The 23,647-nt window shown below is 34.1% G+C and overlaps 1 protein-coding gene across 1 annotated transcript in view; it reads right to left on the reverse strand.

The window, feature by feature from the left end:
• The window catches only part of LOC109603308 (disintegrin and metalloproteinase domain-containing protein 11), a 51,804-nt gene that overhangs the window by 1,901 nt on the left and 26,256 nt on the right, over positions 1 to 23,647 (reverse strand). Inside the window, exons 5-19 of the mRNA XM_049967314.1 lie at positions 22,940 to 23,086; positions 12,034 to 12,355; positions 11,469 to 11,702; positions 10,930 to 11,153; positions 8,610 to 8,967; positions 8,326 to 8,554; positions 7,759 to 7,936; positions 7,535 to 7,697; positions 5,543 to 5,681; positions 3,266 to 3,388; positions 2,268 to 2,339; positions 1,360 to 1,415; positions 893 to 1,302; positions 657 to 833; positions 393 to 601 (exon numbers count right to left, since the gene is read on the reverse strand). Coding sequence (XP_049823271.1) covers positions 393 to 601; positions 657 to 833; positions 893 to 1,302; positions 1,360 to 1,415; positions 2,268 to 2,339; positions 3,266 to 3,388; positions 5,543 to 5,681; positions 7,535 to 7,697; positions 7,759 to 7,936; positions 8,326 to 8,554; positions 8,610 to 8,967; positions 10,930 to 11,153; positions 11,469 to 11,702; positions 12,034 to 12,355; positions 22,940 to 23,086 — 3,041 coding nt within the window. The remainder of the gene's footprint in view (positions 1 to 392; positions 602 to 656; positions 834 to 892; positions 1,303 to 1,359; positions 1,416 to 2,267; positions 2,340 to 3,265; positions 3,389 to 5,542; positions 5,682 to 7,534; positions 7,698 to 7,758; positions 7,937 to 8,325; positions 8,555 to 8,609; positions 8,968 to 10,929; positions 11,154 to 11,468; positions 11,703 to 12,033; positions 12,356 to 22,939; positions 23,087 to 23,647) is intronic.

Consider the following 23,647-nt stretch of genomic DNA (forward strand, 5'->3'; position numbering starts at 1 on the left):
AACAGGACTACCAAGCTACTGGTAGGGCGGGGGTTGGGCGGCTACAGCGCTTCAGTGACGGCGGGACGCTGCGATTCTCCGGACTAGTCGCTGGCAACAAATTGATTCAATCTTACTCTCAGTGGTACCACCCGATTTTCATTATTAATTTATTTATTTATTTGTTCCAATTATATATACACTTGAAATAAGTAAATTGACACCCTATTTGCTTGTTTCTTTCAATCAATTAACTCTGTTAGTCTAGATGATCGCAGCAGTCCCAAATGCAGGTACTAATTACGCAAACTTAAGTCCAAGCTAAAATAGTTAAATTTGGAAAAATCATCATTAAGAACCTTAACCGAGTTTCAGCGATTCCTTCAGAGTTCCAAAACGGTTGCAAACTTTACCTTTCGCTGTCGGGGGTGTCGCCGCACGGCACTCCCCTGTCGTGGTCGGCGCTCTCGTAGATGCTCTCCTCCTCGGCCTGGTGCATGGAGTGGGCGTGCGGATGCGGATAGGGCAGTCGTCCGGACGGCTGTCGGTACCGGCCGTAGACGAACCGCGATTCCCTACCATGCGATTGGTGGGAGCTTTCGCTGCAGGCGGAGGAGGACTCCTTCCAAACGACAAACAATAATTAAACAACTGGCCAAAACTGAGTGGTGCCTCACCTGTCGATAGTGTCTGTCAGCCTCCGTCTCTGACATCCTGATGTCTTCGCTGCCGCTGGGGCTCATGTGTCGGGAGTGGTGCTCCAACTGTCTAATGAGGTCCTCCAGATTACGGATTCGGAGGGGACCGCACGGAGGGACTTCGTCGTCGTCCTCGTCTTCGTGCTCTATCACCACCTAATCGACCCAATTTAATTTTAATACAAGTCTTCGTAATAGAACACAGAGAGTCGTACCTTTTCCTGGCTTCCACTCCTCTCGTACTTGGAGTAGCTCTCGGCGCACTGCTGCAGGCTCCGCCTGAGCAGCTCGTCGCTCAACGTGCACGTGCTGCCCGACGGGGTGGTCGTGTCCTTGCGACTGGCCGCGTTCCTCAGCGCCTTGATGATGTCCTCGTGGTAGCCGTTGAGCGTCTTGAGGGTGCGCTCGACGTCCGACGGGCCGCCGGACCCGATCACCTGGCTCATGTTCATCTCCGCCTGGGTCATCAGCTCCTCGGATTGGGCGCCGTCGCCCCACCCGTTCTTGCCGCCCTCGCTGCTGCCCATCATCATGCCGTAGTCGGTCTTTTTCAGGATGCCCTTCTTCTCCGGCAGCTTGAGGTTGTTGTGCTTCAGGTCTATGAACGACACGGAGTCGTCCTCGACTGGAATTGGGTGCGTGTTAGTTTTTTTAGGCGTTGGGATAATGGGAATTCGGGTACCTGCATGGATCTCGTCTTCGTTCGTCGAACCGACACCTCTCCGTTGCAACTGTTCCCTGAAATTTGGCAATATAAAATTGATTACCCCAAGTTGAATTTTGAGTACAACGACCACAAGACAAATCTACATGCTGCTTAAATTATTAAAAGAAGGCATCACATTAAAAATGTTAACTCCTATTTATGTATCCATAAATAATAAAACAATTGGAAATAACAACATAACAAGGGAACGTCAGCAATGTCCATTTCCCTTATCTACATATCTGATTTGATCGTTCGTGTAAAATTGGGTCTTAATAAAACCGGACGGCGGACGGTGATTTTCCCCATTTTATGGACGACCTCAAATATTATATAATAAAAAGACTTTTGTTATCTGGTTATCAAGGGGTTACGGTGTTAATATGCATATTCGGGTTCCGTTTTGTTTTGTATTTGCACGGCAACGTTAATCAACGTTAACCCCCTCGAAATAACAATTGGATAAATATAAACTCCGGTCCCCCTCATTTAAATTCGGGCTTTATCTTTTATAACATGCAGCAAAATTCGACTTTAAACTATGCAAATTTTAATATGTTTTATGGAATTGTGGCACTGTTTCACTTATCTCGGCCCGAACAAATAATCTCTTAATGTGCACGGAGTGGAAAAATGGATTATCCTGACGTTCCTTGCACCTTCATCTAATGTTAAGTCGTAACGTAATGAACTGAAGGAGGTTCATGGGAGCAAAGTTCTGGTGCTGCACAGATTTTATTTAAATAACATTATTATTGGTATTATTGTTGAGAAAATAAAAACAGAAACATATACAGACAGACAGACAGACAGACAGACAGACAGACATCTTGGGGGGCAACAAACATCGAGTGCAAAATTACACATCAATTTTATTAACTAACGGGTAATGAGCTGGTCCTCCGGTTCCCATGTGGTTCGACGGTCGGAATAAGACTCTTTGCGAATCGGCGCGGCTAGCAAAAAACATTACGTTTAATCATTTTTTTATCTTATTCAAAGTTCGTGAAAGACTTGCAATAAGTGTTTTCAGTTTTTGGTTCCAACTAAGTTAATTTTAACATTTAAAAGACTTATTGCATTCTTGGACACATCACACAACTACTACGATCAAGTAATTGTTTCGATCAAACAATTATTTGATGGTGGACCACAGGAATCCTTGATTGACTGATTGATTGATTGATTGATTGATTCGTGTGATTCACTGGTTTATAACACTTAGCAATCTTATGCAAAGCTTTTCAAATACAATATGTACAGCTTTAACATTCGCTTTAGAATTTACACATATCTAATGGTCAACACAAAATTTTATGCATCAAAATAGCAGAAAACAACACACATTCTTACATACAGGGTGTTGAGGATTTTATGTATGTCTTTCATTTTGAAAATTAGGAGTTAAATTCTCAGACAAAATGCCACGAATTGCCAAATTTACCATGAATCAAAAGCAGATGGAGTATGAAACAAGTTCTTCGTCATGCACAATTTTATGGTCACACTATATATAATATATATTTATAATAGATTTTTAATGTAAGCAGTTACTACTCAAAGCATTACATTTATTTGAAATTTCATTTTTATATTAATTATATTAAATCAATTTTTTGTCAGTTGCGAAAGTTATACACATTGAAAATTAGGAGTTAAATTTATAAAATAAGTCAAGTTGTTTAATTTTAGTTCAGGTCATGCACATTATTATTGTTTTAATTAATCAATCAATTAAGGTGAGGCAAAGAAAGCGGACGAAAACAAACAAAAACTGAACTTAAGGGTGGTTCGTTGTTCGAATTTGAATAGATAATGTATGTATGTATGTACAGTGAGACAACATCGATTCCGTTTAACTCCCAATTTCCACAGAACTCACCTAAACTCAGCCATGGCGGCGGTCTCATTTAGATAGTCCTCCTGCGAGTGATTTCCAGCCGGCAGGTAAGTTTTCGGCAGCGGTTTATTGTACTCGGTTTGGTATTTACGCAAATTCTGCCTCCTTTCCAATTGTTTACGGAATTTACACAAATCGCAAAATGTTTACGGAGGGGCAAAACAAAAGGCGGCATTAATATTCGGGATCGTATCCAATGGGTGGTTTTACCGGGCCACTCCATTTGAATCAATCAACTTGAATTTTTGCCCCAATTACATCAAGTAAATTGAAATAAAGAGATTTTGATTCAAAAGGAGCGGCCCTTTGATGCATACGTAGCGTGAACAGATATACAAGAAATCATCGAATGCATCAATAAAACGAAATCATGCCCATTGAACATAAAAAGGTGTACCAAAACTGGTGTCGTAATAGTGCTTTTGGTGGTACAACAAATTTGAAGATTCATCATCACATAGGTTTTAGGTGAATCTGTAAATTCTGTTGCAATACTTTGGCAAAGTGGAAAAATGGTATAAGGTCACAGACACTCATACGAACATACGAAAAAAGCTGCTGCAGGAGCCACTCAAAATAATAGCAGTAAATGCAAACAAGATACATACCAAGTGGAGAGTTAGAGATAGAGACAGAGGGGTCTCACAAACCTACTCAAACAACCTTCGTTTTAATTCCAGTGAATTTCAGTTAATAAGGTTTGGAGTAGGTTTGTAATGTCGGAAGAAAGTTGTAGAGTAGGTCCAGCACATGCAATAAGGGACAACAGACAAGACATTGGTCCATGCAAAGGTTGAGATTTACAATTTATACCGCAATTTCCATTTCAGTAACGGTGGAAGGGGGTATCGTCTGATATTTTCACTACTAACAATAAGTAAGTAATCCACATTCAGTGGCATACTCAAAAAATACAACAAACTATGACTTGTAACTGTGACTGAAACCTTGACGATTTTTAGTGTACGCCACTGCACTCTCTAAAGGGATACCAAGCTGTCATCTAGTCAATTCAAGATAATACAAATTCAAGCGTTGTCTAAGCGTTACTTCATAGTTACCTTGAAACCGGGATCTTAACTGAATTCGTATTAACTTTCTGTGTGCTAAGGTCGGGATATTACAAGGTATGTTTTAAAAAGATGCGGCCTATTGTAAATCCGTTAATTATGGATAGCAGCATCACTCACAAGTTATACAGGCTAATTTAAATTTCACTGTTTCTATTCGTTTTGTTTTGAGTTTAAATTTTGAGGGCTTTAAGTTTTAAATCATCCTGTATATTAAACAAAATTAATTTTGTTGTTGTACGGAACGACTGCACGACATCAACACAAAATTTAATATTTACTTAGATTCTAACCTGTGCCATAAAGTTTTTAATGTAAAAGCTTCAGAACTTTACTGAAGCTTTACACTTTAGTTTATAATTTATAGTTTAATGTGTTGATTGAGCCGATTAGTAAGTTCATTATTTGAGAAGTCCAGAGAAGCTAAAAACAACTAGAGCATATAGGCAAGTAAAATTTGAAATATTGGTGCTTTTTGTGAAAAGAAAACAATAGTATGTACATTAATCATGTAGAAATTTTCGTCCCAGAATATTTTCTTATAAAAAATTGTTCAAGGCTTCCCTCTAATAAGCAAATTGAATTATGAAAGTACCATTCCGAATATTTTGGGAGAAAAAGCTTTACTCTTGACAGAAAGACACAACAATAAATAAAACAACACAAAAACACTCAATACAAACCAACAAAAAAGAGAAAAAAAACGAAATAAAACGACATCAAGGGCTTACGAAAAAAGCACCAATTCTTACTGTGAAAGATCCATTCTTTTAGTTAATAACTTAATTAACTGCACTGATCGTGAATTGAACTAAACCATGTAATAAAATATACCTTTGATTGATACTGAAACACCGGAATATTGATGTGATTCCGGTGCATATAGTAGTTGAACGTAAAAAAGTGAAATGGTTCCAGTATAAATCGAGTTGATATTCTGGTGCATCAGTCGAATTGACGTGCAGTGCACAACCAGCATTAGTAATGGAGAAAAAGTAAACGTAACAAAACGGAACGGAATGAAAATAAACGGATAGTCTGGCGCAGAGTAGTTGTCAATAAAAAATGAAGTAGGTACAACAGTATAATAAGTACAACAGTATCGGCAAACGCAACGGAAACAATGGAAGAAGCATTATGAGCGGATGCTGAGAACGTGGTTCGCTACCTGGTTGGTCTGCTCACTAACCTGAGACAGAGCGAGAAGTTTTTGTGTACTACGACTGACCTGTAGCAAAGTGCCATTGTTGCGAACACAATGAATACACCCCCTACCACCGACATGAGAGTAGAAACGAGAAATATCGTGTTCGACCCGTGATAGTCCTCTGCATACGGTCCGGATCCGGTCGGGTTTTGTTCGTTTAATCCGGTCGATTCGGTCGTCGTCGCCGTCGTCGGATGGGACGTGACGAGCGACGCATCATGCATCAACACACAGGCGAAGAGAGAGAAGGAAAGCACCGAATAAGACAATGTACAAGGCAGAGAGACGCGCCTGCGCATCACGCATGTCCCTTCAACGGCGACATCTATATTCTCAATCGCGTATTCGCTTGTTGTTGATTTTGAAATTTTTTCGAGGATAAAGGTCTCATTGTAACGACGTTATGCTGTGGGGACTCAATTTGCTACTACTAACTAAGGCACAGCGTTAAATGGTTCCTTTATCCAGAGATAGACGACAACAAAAATTACTCAAATTACTCAATACTCACTACATGCTGCCAGCCGTTAAAAGACATGGTTTTAACACGCACATAATATGGTGACTAACTTTTTCCCTTTTTCAAACGCTTACGAGTCATGGCTCAGTTTTTCTTAGTGTACAGCATTAAATTGATATTTTCGGACAACAAGTTTCGTGTTGTGACGAAGAAGAAAAATGTTAGCCACCACGTACCAACTTAATGCTAACAATAAGTACAATATTCAGAACACAGTAAGTAGTTCACAAAAATGTACAGTACACATAGCATATCATCATAACAAACATGAATTTTACTCCATCGATAATACACGATAAACACCCAAGCTTATGTACAGGCATCCCCAAACCAATAACCAATAACGCAAATATCGCAAAATCCAGTTACATCTTAAGCCAATCGAATTAATTTCATTGTTTAACTGGTTTTTGTGTGTTGTGTGTCTCATCATCACATTCGTATATTTTCTGTGTTGGTTTGTACCTGTAGCAAACTGCCACAACCGCAAAACAAATGAAGACGCCCATCACCAAAAAGACTAAGATGATCACCATAAATAGAGTGCTCAGATTTCCCTTGTTTTGGGTCCCTAGAAAAAAGGCACACGCCAAAGCTTCCTTTAATCAATTGTGTCCATATTTATTATCGTCTTGCTCTGTGTACGTACCAAACTTTTTTTTTTTTTTTTTTTTGTATTTAACCTTGTCAGTTTAGCGTATGTCAATTGCAATTATGTTATTATAAGTTAGTTAGTTAGTTAGTTAGTCACCATATTTGTCGACATACATTATTAGAAATAATAAATACAGAGCTTGATGGAAATTATCGTACGGTACACACAGCATGTCACAACATGAAATGTATAATACAAAATACAAAGAGTGATTTAATTGAACGTTTCAAATTATGTACAAGGGGGATAGAAAACGGCACAAAACCAACTGGGCGGGCGTACTTTGGAACCACACAAGGTAGGTACTTGGCGCATTCATTCTGCAGGCAAATCCAATCAAATTTAATCGCGACTGTTAGTACCTGTAGCACACTGCAACTATGGCAAAACAAATGAACACTCCCATCACCAATAGCACCAACAGTACCACCATTCCCAAAGTGGTCATGTCTCCTTCACCTGCGTTCCCTGAAAAATAACAATCGCCAAGGCTATCTCACAATCATTTATTCGTGACACACGTGGTATATAAGGGGCCATAGACAGTGTGCTGCTAAAGTCGCCTACCTCGCCTCGATTCTTTGTATTAGTTAGTTATTACTGCTCTGTGTACGTACTACTATTATTAATAATTATTGTTATTGATGTACGTGTACGTCATTTCGGACCAGATCACAATGTTCCGACCAGTGCAAAATGATATACACTAAACTTGATACAAGGGAGCAAAACCTGAACGGTTCTCGACTTATTGCTGGGTACTGCGCATCGGTTAATAAGTAGAAAGCTTGATACATACCGTAGGGGGTTTCTTTTTTCTTCATGTGCTCTTGCAAATTGGTCGTGGTTATGTCGATCGGGGGCGTGGGCAACGGAGGCGCGGGTATCATTTCCTGTTGGATTGAGCAATCGCTTCCCGTCCACCCCATTTCGCAGTAGCACTTGTTCTGATTTGTACAGTACTGCGGATGAAACAACATGTTACAGGTTGAGTTAAATGTAGTGCGCAGCTTCACGACTTACTCCATGTCCAGAACATTCGACTTTATTGTCATTAGATGGACACTTTTCTTGCTTCACATGGGGAAATATGCTCGAGCAAGTTTGATTAAGGCATATGAGGTTTTCTCCACAAGGCGTGCCGTCCCTCACCAGTCCCAAGTGGGGCAGGTCCAGTTTTTCGTTCGTGCCAGTCGTCGTCCTGTGAATAGATCTATTAATTATGACTATTGGACGTTCTCTACCAAATCGCAGCTGTATTATTAAAGTTACGTGTTGACAGTGTGGAATAACATATTTTGGGTTTGGGAAGTGCATTAATTTCGCAAACTCGTCTCAGACGAATATATATAGAAAAGTTCCAAGGTCCAAGTAGGGAAACTTTCAGAAACTTGGAAGTCTCACGTAATGCCTGTTGACACAAAACTTTCGTGAAAATAATACACCCCTTTTTTACTATTTTATCGACACCATAAGGCGCCACAGACAAAGTTGATGGACTGTCACAAACCTCGATCAAATAAGTGTGTATATTGTGGCATAAGTAAGCGAATCGCCTCTCGTGGATCACAGAATATGATTGATACTTACTTGCATTCGTACTCGACGCCTTTGATGCTGATAATGGTGCGGGCGTAGAGGTCGTCGAGTCCGTCGATGGTCGGGTACCGGTTACCCTGCTGACACTGCAAGGAGCCACACTTGACGTTCTCGGGCAGGCACTTCAGGAACCTTCCATTGGAGTCGCTGCCGCAGTGACCGTTGATCGACCCTTTGGAGTTGAACTGCTCGAAGCACTCCGAATCCGCCGCTATGCCACCTACACCGGGTACTCGACCGTTACTCGACGTCCCCGTCATGGTTCCCGTACTTACCGTATCCCCAGATGTTCTCGCACTGCAGCGTCAACGTGGGACAGTTGCCGTTGAAGCAATATCCGGTGTTCTTGCCGCAGGGGCTGCCGTTCTTCTTGAACACGTCGGCGGGACACTCGCCCGACTCCCCGGTGCACAGTTCGGGCAGGTCGCACTCGTTCGACGGGTCCCGACACACCACGCCGCGCTCTTTGAGGCGGCAGTTCTCGCAGCACGGCCCCGAGGCGCATTGCGCCTCCTTGGTCAGCTTGCAGGTGATGGGGTCGCAGCAGGGATCGACTTTGTGGCAGTTGTCGATGCTGCCGCAGTCGCAGTCCTCGCCCTCCTCCACCACGCTGTTACCGCACGACCGGTGGGTCTGGAAGGAGTTCTATGGTTGAGAGAACATTGACTGTTGAGGACGGTTGACACGGAGACACTTAAAAATGGTCTAGGTACTAGACTACTGCAAGCAATGAATTAATGCTGCTGCTGCTGCTGCGTTTCTTAAAGGATTCCTTTTAATCTTTTTCTCAGTGTAATACACTTCAGTTTCAAGATTAACAGAAAGTGTCTTGACAAGTAACATTTTTAATTTCGCATTTAATGTCCTACATTCCGTCTCGAGTCCTCCAAGATCAAACAATCTACTCTCCCGGGTAATTAAATTACTTTGTAGCGTTTTGATAATTTTTACTTCCCTCCCAATAATGAAATTCTTAAAAACGCCGAGTTGTACTTCACCGACTGAAATAAAAGTGCTACAATAAAATCGCCTTTTATTTTCAAATCCCCAACGATCAATTACTTACTTTGTGTCTTGTTTAAAAGTTGATTTTATAATTACTAAATATTTGTTACATTTTTTATAACAAATGTCGAATTCTAATTATATGTTAGAAACATTTTTCTTAAACTATTTATTATGTTTTATATAAAGAATGTTTCAAATTCTAATTTTAGTAACAATTTACTTAAAATAATTATTGTGGTTCATTAAAAATGCCTCCAATTCTAATTTTAGTAAAACAAAATTCTTGATTAAAAAAAATGTTAAAATATTTATTATATTTTTATAAAGAATTTGTTATTAATTTTGATAAAACATAAAAAATGTTTAACATATTTATTATGTTTTTATAAGAAACATTCCAATTGTAATTGTGGAAACAAATTGATTGAAGTATCAAAATTTTAAATTTTACACCATTTTTATTAGAAATATTTTAAATCTTGATTTTGTTAACAATTTTATAAATTATTTAGTATGCTTTTAAAAGAATTTATTAAATACTATTTTTTGTAATAAATTCCTAAATATTTATTGTTTCTTATAAGAAATACTTCAATTTCTAATTTTAATGTTTATAATGTTTTTGTAAAGAATTTATTAAACATTAATTTTAAAAACTAATTTTTAAATATTTATTATATTTTTATAAGAAATGTTTCAGTTATTAATTGTGGAAACAAATTCTTAAAATATTTATTGTTTTTATATAGAAAATTCTGATTTTTATATCAGATTATTAAATTTATGTTTTCTAAGAAATATTTTATAAATCTTGATTTTGATAATTTTCTAAAATGTTTATGTTTTTATAATGAATTTGTTAAATACTAATTTTAGTAACTAATTCTTAAACATTTATTATGTTTCTTGTAAGAAATGTTTCAAATTTTAATTGTGAAAACAAATTCTTATAACATTTATTACAAAATGTTCTAAAATATTTATTATATGTTTATAAAATGACTAATAATATATTAAATTTAGCGACTAATATCTAAATATTTATTATGTTCTTTATAATTCTTTATAACGAAGAAGAAATATAGGTTTTTTAAACAAAATATTTAATTATTTCAAATTCTATATTATAATAACATATTCTCCAAATGTCTGATATATATTTATATTATTTATTATTAATAATAATATTATTATATTATATTATATTACTTAAGAAATGTATTTTGTATTTATCTATTATAAAATAAATACAATAGACGCATTTTAAACAAGTAAAATATTGTTTTTATATATTTTTTATTAAGAAATAATATTTTAAACAAATCTTTGAACAGAACATTCCAAAATCCGCCGACTGAAATAAAAGTGCTACAATAAAATCGCCTTTTATTTTCAAATCCCCAACGACCAATTACTTACTTTGTGTCTTGTTTAAAAGTTGACGTCTCTAATTGTGAGCATTATTTGATTTTATTACTTAAACTTTTTTAAAGTAGCAAACTTTATGATCAGTGTGACTGAAATTTTATTGTCATGCCATGCTATGCTAAAAAGTAGCAGGACAACACTGTCGAGCAACATATTTACCTCCAACTCGTTGGGTTTGTTCAACAAACAAATCCCGTTGCCCGTCCTCAGTCTGTCAATATAATCTGACCTGCTGCACTCGGAGAATTTGTATGGCTGCACGTTATCCAGCCCCACTATGGCCTGGGCCATAATGCACCCGTGCCAGTCCCTGCAAAAGCACTCCTCCCGCCCGTCATCGTGGCCCATACCGATGTTATGTCCGATCATGTGCGCCATGGTTCCTGAATTATGTTAAAAATTGATTTCAATCACGAAAGAAAAACTTAATTTACGATGAGTAATGGTTTAGAAAAAAGTTAAAAGGCTTAACGATTCATTTGGAAAGTTTCTAATTAATTTTGTGGAAAATAATTAGCGATTTAAATTAAAAGTCATACTTTGACAAAAGCTCCGAACTTTCGCTAATCCGCACGTTCAAAAAATCCTCAAATACATTTGTTATAAGCGCAGTAATTAAACAATTACAGCCTCCAAGAGTGGAAGAAAGGGTCGTGCCTAATTGGATGAATCGCTGGTGTTAATTAAACGATTGTTACCTGCGAGCAGATGGGGCTCATAGGTGTTAATATCGACGCTGATTCCGACGGATTTCGGGGTGCAAACTGTCGCCGGCACCGCCATTCCGGCCTCGCCCCCCACAAAAACCTCCCCCGTTAACAGCTGAGTCGTGTCCTTATCCACTTTGAACAACTTTCTCGAGGTGTAATCATTAAAATTCGATAGGGCCTTCCCTATGTCTTGGTTACGGTCGATTTGGGCCTGATTCCCACCTGCAAATCGAAGAACAAACATTTAATGTTGTCGAGCTTTTGGTTGACCACCTCTCTCCAATGGGCTTGGCAATGTTACAATAAATAATTTTTGACATGTAAATGGAAATATGACTTCATCTTTTGTATCGTTTGATTTATGGATTTCTTATTATTTATGGGTCGAATACTTTTTCTTTGTTGAATCGTTGTTGCTCATTTATCATTTCGGAGATGAAAACAACTTGGTAATTAATTTAATTTATTGTTTCTTCCTCCTAATTAGGATTTATTGGTTGTGCCGAGTCGGATTTTTGTGAAGCTTTAACGTAATTAAATTATTGTAGAGTACCTTGCCACGTTTCAATGTAGACCACCGAGACCCTGGTGTTGAGCGTCCTGAAGTAGAGGTCGGCGATGTTGGCCACTTGTATGGAGTCGTGGACGACGTCGATGCGGGTGCTGCCGTTCCTCTTCTCGAACATCGCCTTGTCGATGACCATCGCCGTTTCGATGTACTTGGTGGCCTCCCGCACGTCCCTCTTGATCTTGAGATTGGCACGGGGCAGAAAGCCCGAATGGACGTTCTGATTGAGGCGCCACTCCATCGCGCCGGAGTTCGCACATCCCTTGTTGGCCTTCGTCCTCGCTTCGAATATCACGTGAGGATGTTTCTGCTGAAAAAGAGGAAAGCTGTGCAGTCACATTGGGTTCACGGAAAGGTGACGGGGGCAACGAATTCATTTAGCTTCCTGCGGGACGGCCTGAAAGGAAAACAGGTCGATTCTGCATAATGACGGAGAGTCTATCGCTGCGGAATTGACAATCAGCTAAGCAGCTGGCTCCCGCAGGACTGTTCCGGGTGTCGGCGGAGGGCCGGGTGTTGTCTGGATCGGGCCCTTTGATTAGATACAAGCCAGTGCCGGCCATTAAACGGGGATTAGGTCGTTAATTCGAGCCCGATACACGGTGAACGCTCTAAGCTTCAAAAGTGGATCAGAATGGGATTCGGCGTCGATACCGCACAGGAAACAATTAAATTTTTGTTACGTGTTGTCATCCCTCAGCTCCGATTGCAGTCACAACTTTTCAGCTTTCAGCTTTATGAAACTAGTTGTGGACTGATCGTTATTTAATTGGATCAAAGACTCCTGCTAATGGTGTGATTGAATAATAAACCGTGAGGGTCGACGAAAGAAAATTACGGTTACGGTCAGTTCTCACAACATTTTCGCCTGTTATTTTATTGTGGCCACCTTTATTAAAACTTTTTTGCTGCAGGATTGTTATTCGGGACACGCGATGCGTCCATTTCATAGAAAATAATAACGTACGCACCAACAAAGAAATCGTTTCGGGCGAAGCTTATCGTCACAACTCGGAGATTAAAACGTCCCTAATTTAATTCGGCCACATGCAAACTGAATGTGTAATCATTTTAAAATTTGACTGCCGGAAACTGCCGGAATATGTTTACGTTTTTAATAATATCGCACACGGAAAATGGCAAATCCTTTGCCGTATTTGCTTTCCGACGGCATCCGGGCCATGAAAACTGAACGAGCCCGTAATTAACCTAATGGATTTCACAATATATTTGCCAAAATGGGGGGGAGAAATAAATTTACAACAAATTAAAGTTTAATTAATGAAGGACCGTTTCGAGACATTAATCAGTTAGTTGCGAATTTGTTTTTCCCCGGCTCCTCGGCCGAATAAAGGACACGTTTGATTAGTTTCATATTACCACGACCCGCAGTTAAACCGTATAATCAAATCAGTCAAATAACTAAAGTAATCAGCCTAATTGAAATTCAATACTTTCGCCCTGGTAAGTTAGAAGTATTTTTTGCCCTCTGGGGCAAAAACCAGGTCCGAAAACTAAGGATGTCACACACATAATTAGAAGCAGGAGCAGACACAAACAATTGCCTGATCTGGCGTCCACAAAAACAAACAGCATCTCTTTGTACAGGATAATTACGGCCTTTGGGGACCACTCGGATTTAAACTGCATTGTTCAATGATTGTTTGGAGCCTTTCGAGAAAATTAAACCGGCGGCCAACTTAACCTCGTTCTTACACCGTGTTCCGGAAGGTTTTACGTCCGGTTTTGGGTTGGCCATTTGGAAATATGACGCCGGCCATCGATAACGGTACAATTGTAAAATACTTTAAGTAAAGGGGAGCGAAAGAGGAAACGTAGAAAGCGATTTTCGGACCGGACTAATATCGCGGACTAGTTCTGGTCCTGCCGAACTATTTTCCCATGTTCCTGCGAGGAATTCTAACCGGGTTGAATAATAGCCGAGTTTGAAGAACAAAGACCGTAAGGTCGGACTGCAATTTAGTGAAAGTCGTACGAATGCGCTTTCTATTATTGTCAATTCGTTGGTTTTCGAAGATAAAGCCTTATCGAATCGTCCTTATTTTACCGGGGTTAATACACGTCGAAGACAGGTCCGGATTTGCCCAGATTTTCCGACTCTAAAACTTTGAGCCCGTCACTTTGCCAAATTGATTCTGTAATGCGCCAGACTGCCTCTCTCTGTCTACGCCTCTCGGGTCACGTAAATGTTGTGCCCGTAAATCACAACTTTTGCATTCGCACAATTCATACGTTGCACCGTTCCACAAATAAATTAACAAGTTATACATATCCATAATTACATTTTGGGGTATTGATAATAAATCCAATAATAACTTGTTCAATAGTTATTGCAGTCAATTGATTGATTGAAATATATTTAATTAAATAATTATATTTTTAATTTTCCATATTTAGTTTATTAACATTTTATTTAACTTTTTCTCTATTTAATATTTCAGTGTAACTAATTTATCATTACTAATTAACTGCTAAAAATTATAAAAATAAAAATGAATTTAAATTTCATTAAACAATTATATTTGTAATTTTCCTTATTTTTCTAATATATTATTATTTTTTATAGTTTTAAATAACAATAATAATATTTTTAATTTTTCTTATTTTTCCAATAAATTAATATTTTTTGTAATTTTAAATAACAGTTTATATTTAGTTTAATTTTTTTAAACAATATCTGTAATTAATTTAATATTACTAATTAACTGATAAAAAATATAAAAATAAACAAGAAATTGAAATATATTTTTGATTAAATAATTATATTTTTAATTTTCCTTATTTTTCAAATATATTATTATTTTTATAATTTTAAATAGCAATATTTAGTTTAAGTTTTTTTTAACAATTTGTATTTTTGTTTAATATTTGAGTCTAACCAATTTATTATTACTAATTAACTGATACAAATTATAAAAATAAACAAGAAATTGAAATATAATTTTATTATTTAATTTTCCTTATTTTTCTATAATTTTCAATAGTAATATATTTAGTTAACTTTTTATTTAAACAATTTTTACCTTTACTTAATATTTCGATGTGACTAATTTATTATTACTAATTAACTACTAAAAATTATAAAAATAAACAGAAAATTAAAATATATTTTTTATAAATAATTATATTTTTAATTTTCTGCTGTTTATATTATTAAACAATTAAACACATATATTATTTAATGAGTTTGTATCATATTTTCTTATTTAATTTGATTAGAAACTTCACCATTAAGGGAAACATTATTTTGATGTAATTAATTTATTTTTACGCATTAACTGCTAAAAATTATAAAAATAAACAAAAAAATTAAAATATATTTTTTATTGAATAATTATATTTTTATTTTTTTATTGTTTATCATTAAACAATTAAACACATATTATTTAATAAGTTTATATCTCGTTTTCTTAGAAAATAATTAGTTTTGAATAGAAACTTCACCAATTTGGTAAACATTATTTTGATATAATTAATTTATTTCTACAATAAACTGCTAAAAATTTTAAAAATAAACAATTAATTAAAATATATCATTTATTAAATAATTATATTTTTAATTTTTACTGTTTATATCATTAAACAATTAAACACACATATTATTTAATGAGTTTTTGTCATATTTTCTTATTTAATTATTAGTTTTGAGTAGAAAGTTCACCATTTTGGTAAATATTATTTTGATGTAATTAATTACTAAAAAATATAAAAATAAACAAAAAATTGAAATACATTTTTTATTAAATAATTATATTTTCAATTTTTTACTGTTCATATTATTGAACAATTAAACACACATATTATGTAATGAGTTTTTACCATATTTTCTTATTTAATAATTAGTTTTGACTAGAAAATTCATCATTTTAGTAAACATTATTTTGATATAATTAATTTATTTTAACTGTCAAACATTATAAAAATAAACAAAAAATATATTTTTTGTTATTTTTAATTTTTTACTTTTTATATTATTAAAAAAGTAAACACATAATTAATTTTGAGTAGAAAATTCACCATTTTAGTAAACATTATATTGATATTTTCTATCATTTATTTTCTTTTTCTTCCAATGTATTATAAATTATTTTTTATAATTTTAATTAACAATCGACTTAGTTTTTATATCTTCTTACAATTTTCTTACATAATATTCCTATCTAGAATATTTAGGAATTATAACTAAGGAAATAAATAGTCAAGATTAGAGATTAATACAATGCACGTAATAAATAAGGACTTAATAAAATTATAAAGTAATACCAATTAACTCTTAAAAAAAATGGAAATTACAATATGTTTGTATTAAATTATTATATTTTTTATTATCTTTTATTAGTTCAATTCAACTAACTTATACGTGTAACATAATATTTAGTTTTTTGTTGAATTTAATGTTATATGATTAACACAAATGCTGAATAAATGTTTATAAAGAATTCGACACAGTAAACAGCGGAATGCAGCAGAGTAAATGCACCACACAGAAAAATCGCCTCATAATTAATTGTGTATTTATTGGGTCGCAATAAAAGTAAAGTCCCGAACGGGCAATGAAATCGCAGTAAATTCTTGGCATCCGTTTAAACCAGCCAGTCGCCGCGAGCGTGAGATTTTACAACGTCATGTTACTATTGAGAGACTTTCAAAAGTTTTTATTGCCGCTCGTTCCTGTCATCGAATTTCATTTATATTGTTCGGATTACGGACTACAAAATTGATATTGTGGGCACACATAGTATTTAATTTAAATCGTTTTACTATAATAACAGACGACCCACTATTAATAAATGTTTCAACTTGATTGTTAAAATTAATATTATGAAGTACAATTTATATACAGGCTGGTCACAAGAGACAAAACAGATGAATAATTTTATAATACGGTTTCATTGTCAAATATTCGATGTTAATATCTCGGGAATAAAGAAGCTTTTAGATGTAAAAATATTCTCGAGGGAACAACGATATCGTTTTTGCGTTTTCTTTAATCATCGTACAGTTCTTCAGAATTATAATTCTTTATGAAACCGCTTCCTTTCACTTTTAAATATACGGTTTAGGCTGGGTTGGAAATAATAACGATGTTTCATGATATTTCTGATTAAATTGATCAGTATTGTATTTACTGGATATTGGTAGAACAGTAAAAATATAAAACATAGTTGTCCTAACTCCTGAAAAATAGTTCTTAAATTATAATTCTTCATGAAACTGTTTCCATTCACTTTAAAAATATGTGAGTTAGATTGGGTTCAAAGTAGTAACGTTGTTTTTATGATATTCTTTATTAAATTGACTGACTTTACATATTAAAATCACTTAAAAAATTATGTGCTTATTGAAAATTGACAGATTAACAAATATATGAGACATATTTGTCTTGATTCCTGAAAAATAATCCGTGCACTTCCTAAATTATAATTCTTTATAAAACCCTTTCCATCCACTTTTAAAATAAGTGGATTAGGTTGGGTTAGGATTTTTATATTTCTAAATAATTTTTGCACATTAAAATTAATTAGAATTAATTTGTGTATTTCCTGAAGATTGGAATATTGTTAAATATGTGAAAAGTATTTGTTTCGAGTCCTTCAATCATAAACTTAAAGTTCAATTCATTCTTTAAGACTCTGTTCGTTTTCACTTTTAAATAGGTGTGTTAAAAAATGATCTTAACTGATTTTATAAATTGATATTAATATTTAGTGAAAATTGTGAAATTGTTAAAAATATGAAACGCGTTTGTCCCGATCCACGAAAAACAATAATCATTCCAATTAGACCGGAACTCGCAGCAAAATCAAAAATTCGCCGTCGCCCTTATCATGCAAAAATCTATCGGGGGGATAACACGCCGATCGCAGGAAACTTTCCCGTTTCGCAGACACTCGTCACGCTCAAAACTGGGTGTTTGGATTAATTAAAATTAATTGGAACAAGTTTTAATGAACACGTCCCTACAGATGTTGCGGGACTCGGTGACAACTGACAGCCAATTACCCCCACCGCTGCCCACTATCAACCCCCTGTCGATAACACGAAAACCACACCGTGCTTCAAAAACTTTTACTCACAATCAGATCAGATGTTAATTTCCTCACCCTCCGACAGGATTCTTATTATAAATTTCGTTTCCTCAATTAATTATTTATTAATCGCAAATTATTTCGTTATTTGGACAAACGGAAACGTTTTGTTAATTAGAATTTTATTCTTTGAACAATTAAACGCTTAATTAAGTTTTAATTGTCCACACACAAACAACATACACTAAGGTGAAATTAATTTAATTGCAGCACTGTTATATTTTATCCCGTAAAGAAAGTTTACGAATAAAAACTTTAGAAATAATGAGCCGGGAATCTTTTCTTTAACGTTATCGACGTTCCATGTGGCCATTAAATCTTGTAATTCATTTTATTAAGTCGTGGAGATAGAACAGTTTAATATCAATTATTCAACTGTAATTGGCTATATAGCCCACGTATATCTTGAACCATCTGCCCAAAAAACTAATAATGGATCTAAGGAGGTCGTAGAAAACAATACTTTTTTTAAATTTATATTTTATTTAAAATTTTCATGACGTTGTGTGAGACCGGTTTTGTTTTTAATAATATCATAAAAGGAAATGATTATTTAAAACGGAGATTGACATTTTAATTGATAATAGCGAGCCGAGAGGGCCGAAAATTCGGTAATGACCGGCAGCCGAAGTCTGGCACATTTCTGGAGGTCCGAACGAGATTTACCTTCCTCTAATTTCCGTTCAGGGGGGGTGGCGGACCCCGTCCACTCGCCCTTCGGTCGTGCATGTCTGCGTCCGTGTGTGTGTATGTGTTTTGGGTCAATAAATTTCCTGCGACCAGCGAGATTAGGACCGGACAGATTCCATCACTTATTCATGCCGGCCCCCCCGAAAAAACATTGGCGGACCCGAGAATTTAATAAATCAACGGACGTAATTGAATTGCACTCGACATTAAAGTTTCATTTTGTCTGGTAAATATCGTGCACCGTCTCCGTCACCGTGAATTATAAATCTTTGCCTCTATGAACCGCGTAGACATGCAACCAATTTCTCTTCTTAACAATCAACTTATTATTTTCGCAATTCTTTTCGTTTCTGATGCCTTTTCAAATAATTAATTAACACAGGTCATTTGGCTGTTTTATTTTTTAAGGCAAGAACAAAAATGCAAAATCTTATGTATATATATATATATGTATATGTATAAAAAGTATATATTACCTTTTCATTTGCCGAATACAGCTAGAAACAATAAATTTGTATCAGAAAACAGACTTTTACTAGGTATGACATAATGTTATTATATATTACAGATTTAAAATACTTTGTATTATATATTGGATTTATTAAAATAACAAAAAAGATACACGAAAAGTTTATTAAAAATATACAGGATGATTTATTTAACCTGAAATTTTGAAATATTTAAATTAATACAATATTGAACCAAATTGAAATAACTGAAAAATGCCTATGTTAATCAAAACTAATTAGGAGCCCCTTTGTTCTTATAAATAATGTAATGAATATGAAAAATATTCAGTGGTAAACAAATAGTACTTAAATTTGGTGTGTATTATCTTAAAATACATGTCTACAATTAATTCAATGTAATAAATTTTGTCCATAATAAGTAGATTCTGGAGGGTGCTCCTCTTTTTCTCGCCCTATTTTCCTCGCCAGAGAATATTTTTTAAAACTACTAAGGTTTTCATATTCTTTGCACAAATTAGAAGAAAAAAAAAAATACTTTCGATTATCATTAGTAATCAGAAACGTTTTTGAGACATTTCAAATTTAGTGTTGTGAACATAACTGAACTGAATTGAAATATCTCAAAAACGGCTGAGATAATCAAAATTAATCATGACTACCTTTTTTGTTAGAAATTGTGCAAATACTATGAAAAGCCTTGTAGTGTTATTCAGTGGCGTAGAAAGGAGAGCGAGAAAAAGAAGAGAATCCCCAGTATATGTACACCACTGCAATAATATGAAAATCACGATAGGACCAAAGGTTTAAGAAATATGATAAATAATTTTTGAAATTTAAAATGAATAGCTATATTTTTTTAGGAGAAACTTTAGAAATAAAAATTGTACAGATTTACTTCATTATTTTAAGTAAATTAATTGATCATCATCATCATATTAATGAATAAATATTATATAATAGCAAATTTGACAGAAATATGAGAAATAATTTTTCAAATTTGAAATGGATGATTATATTTTTTTCAGGAGAAACTTTAGAAATAAGAATTGTATAGATTTACTTAATTATTTGAAGTAAAATAATTGATCATCATCATCATTAATATGATTAAATATTATATAAAAGCAAAATTGAAAAAAATGTAAGAAATAATTTTTGAAATTTAAAATAGATGGGTATATTTTTTTCAGGAGAAACTTTAGAAGTAAAAATTGTATAGATTTACTTCAATATTTGAAGTAAATTAATTGAAAATCATCATCATTTATATGATTAAATATTATATAATAGTAAAATTGAAAGAAATATGAGAAATAATTTTTGAAATTTAAAATGAATGGCTATATTTGTTTCAGGAGAAACATTAGAAATGAAAATTGTATAGATTTACTTCATTATTTGAAGTAAATTAATTAATCATCATCATCATCATTTATATGTTTAAATATTATATAATAGTAAAATTGAAAAAAATATGAGAAATAATTTCTGAAATTTAATATGGATGGCTATATTTTTGTTCAGTAGAAACTTCAGGAATAAAAATTGTGTAGATTTACTTCATTTATGTGATTAAATATTATATAATAGCATAATTGAAAGAAATATTAGAAATAATTATTGAAATTTAAAATAGATGGCTGTATTTTTAGGAGAAACTTTAGGAATAAAAATTGTATAGATTTACTTCAATATTTGAAGTAAATTAAGTGATCATCATCATCATCATTTATATGATTAATTATTATATAATAGTAAAATTGAAAGAAATATGGGAAATATTTTTTGAAATTTAAAATATATGGGTATACTTATTTCAGGAGAAACTTTAGGAACAAAAATTATGTAGATTTACTTCATTATTTAAAGTATATTAATTGATCATCATCATTTATGTGATTAAATATTATATAATAGTAAAGTTGAAAGAAATATTAGAAATAATTATTGAAATTTAAAATGAATGGCTATATTTTTACAGGATAAATTTTAGAAATAAAATTGTATAGATTTACTTTATTATTTGACGTAAAGTAATTGATCATCATTATCATTTATATGATTAAACATCATATAATAGCAAGATTGTTATTTAAATTAACTTTTGTAATAAATTTTAACAGATATTACTTTTATAATAAATTTTAACATATATTAATATGTTAATAAAAATAATCTATATGGTGTTTCTAAGATATTTGGCTAAAAACCAACAATGAGGAAAATCTAAATATTTAAATATTTTTTCATACTTTCTTCTAAACAAAATACAGCTCCTCTAATCTAAATTTCAAACGTTGTTTTTTACTCATATTTCCATAACTTTTGTATTTAAATTTGGTACGTATTATCCTAAATTATGTACTTACAATACAACGTAATATTTTTTTTCTATGTGACGCAGCAGCTTAGATTCTGGGGGGTGCTTTTCATATTCTGATGTTTGAAAAAAAAAAAAATGAAAATTAAATCTGAAATAACTCGTACACGTGATAATCAAAATTAATCAATTGTACCTTATTTCTTCCAAATTATACAAAGAATATGCAAAGTATTAAAAAATATTCAGTGAGGGAAAAAGGGAAACAACCCCCAGAATCTACGCTACGGCAACAATGTGCAAAAAATTTATTGCTTTGAATTATAGAGATGTATTTTAGGAAAAAATATTAAATAAAAAATTTAAATATTATTGGACCAAAGGTTCTGGAAAAATGTTTTAGACAGAACTTACACCACTATATCCGAATCTGCACGTAAAAATAAGGATTTTCATTTAAGATTTCATAGTTACCCCCTACGCCATCAACATAAAAAGGAGATGAGAATAACTTGAACACTACTGTATTTCCCCTCGTGAAATAATTAAATTTTATCGTACAGACTTTAGTACTCAACATACTTTAAAGTTACAGGTTAAATGAATCACCGTGTATAAGGCCAATTTTTAATAAGGTTTAGAAAGTTAATTGATTATTAAATTTTAATAAATATAAAAAATTCTTTGAAATTTTTAAAATTTGGCGAATGCGCAGGTAATTATAATTTCAGTATTCATTCTAATTAATTAACCAGTTTAATTATCAGTCCAATGTTTATTATCCTACACACTTAATTATCGATAAACAAGGAGAATTTATTGTTTTAATGTTGCATCCAAGTTTTCAGGTTCAAACTAAGGTCAGTGAATAATTAAAAAAAAGCCTTTCAATGGTTCAATTAATTATATCGATTGTCATAAAGATAGAAAAGAAAAAGCAAATGCAGAAACTGATCCGAGTTACAGGAAAGTTGTAAAATTTATATGACAGCACGGCAGCAACAGCAGCGACTCCTAAAATCCTTTTCATCCCCGTTGTTCGAGCGAGTGTGGCGTATATGAATTGGGTGAAGGTAATTTGATTAAAATCTAATTTATCTGGAATAATAAAACGGGCGATAGCGACTGTATAAGTGACGAATTCGGCTATAAATTATTCGTTTATGTTCATTTCGCCGCTCCAAACGAACCTATTTATTTATTTTCGGGGCGGATGAGAGTCGACTCGAGACGGTGGAGGGTGCGATTCGAGTTTAGCCCGTTTCGTTCGTTTTAATAAAATTCACAAATAATGTACTGACCGAGAGATCTCCTCCATAAAAAGGGTGGATGACGAAGGTCTCGTTTCCAACGTGGATGACGCCGCTAACTCCGTTGCACGTGTGGAAGGCCGCCGTCGCACCTGGATAATCTTGCACCGTTCCGTGGTAGTAACAGTGCTCGATGTCCTGCAAAAAACAAAAACGATTCATTTGCATTCAATTCACCCCTGCTGGTTTTAGTGTTTTTCTTTTTGTTTGCTTTCGAATGTAGTCGCATCCTGCGGGATGGTAATCCCGGACGGTCTCCAGATAGCGACGCTCCGTGTCCCCGCAAATCAGTTGCGACAAATTAGAATCCTATATCCTCGCTATCTGGCACTAACAAATACTTTCGGACTGAAATATATCCGGGTTTAGGGGATATACTACATTATGGGATTAGAAAATCGGTGACTGGTTGAAAGGACCAACTGATGTTCATTTAAAATTTTACCTAATAATGTGAAACGGTGAAAGGTTTGGTGAGTCAACACATTTACCCAAATTTTCATCAAAAAGGGCAATAACAATCCAATATTTTTAGTAATTGGACTGTGTTACACAGTGAAAGAAAAAACTATTATCGAATTAATTTGATGGTTTAAATTTTTAATTAAAATAAACGGCAAAAAATAGAATAGCTGCTAATCCCGTCGAATAGAGAGAGTCTTCACGTCGTCGTCGCCCCCGCCATTAGCGTCATTTAAT

Source organism: Aethina tumida, chromosome 5 (genome assembly GCF_024364675.1).
Source record: "Aethina tumida isolate Nest 87 chromosome 5, icAetTumi1.1, whole genome shotgun sequence".
NCBI classification, from domain to species: domain Eukaryota; kingdom Metazoa; phylum Arthropoda; class Insecta; order Coleoptera; family Nitidulidae; genus Aethina; species Aethina tumida.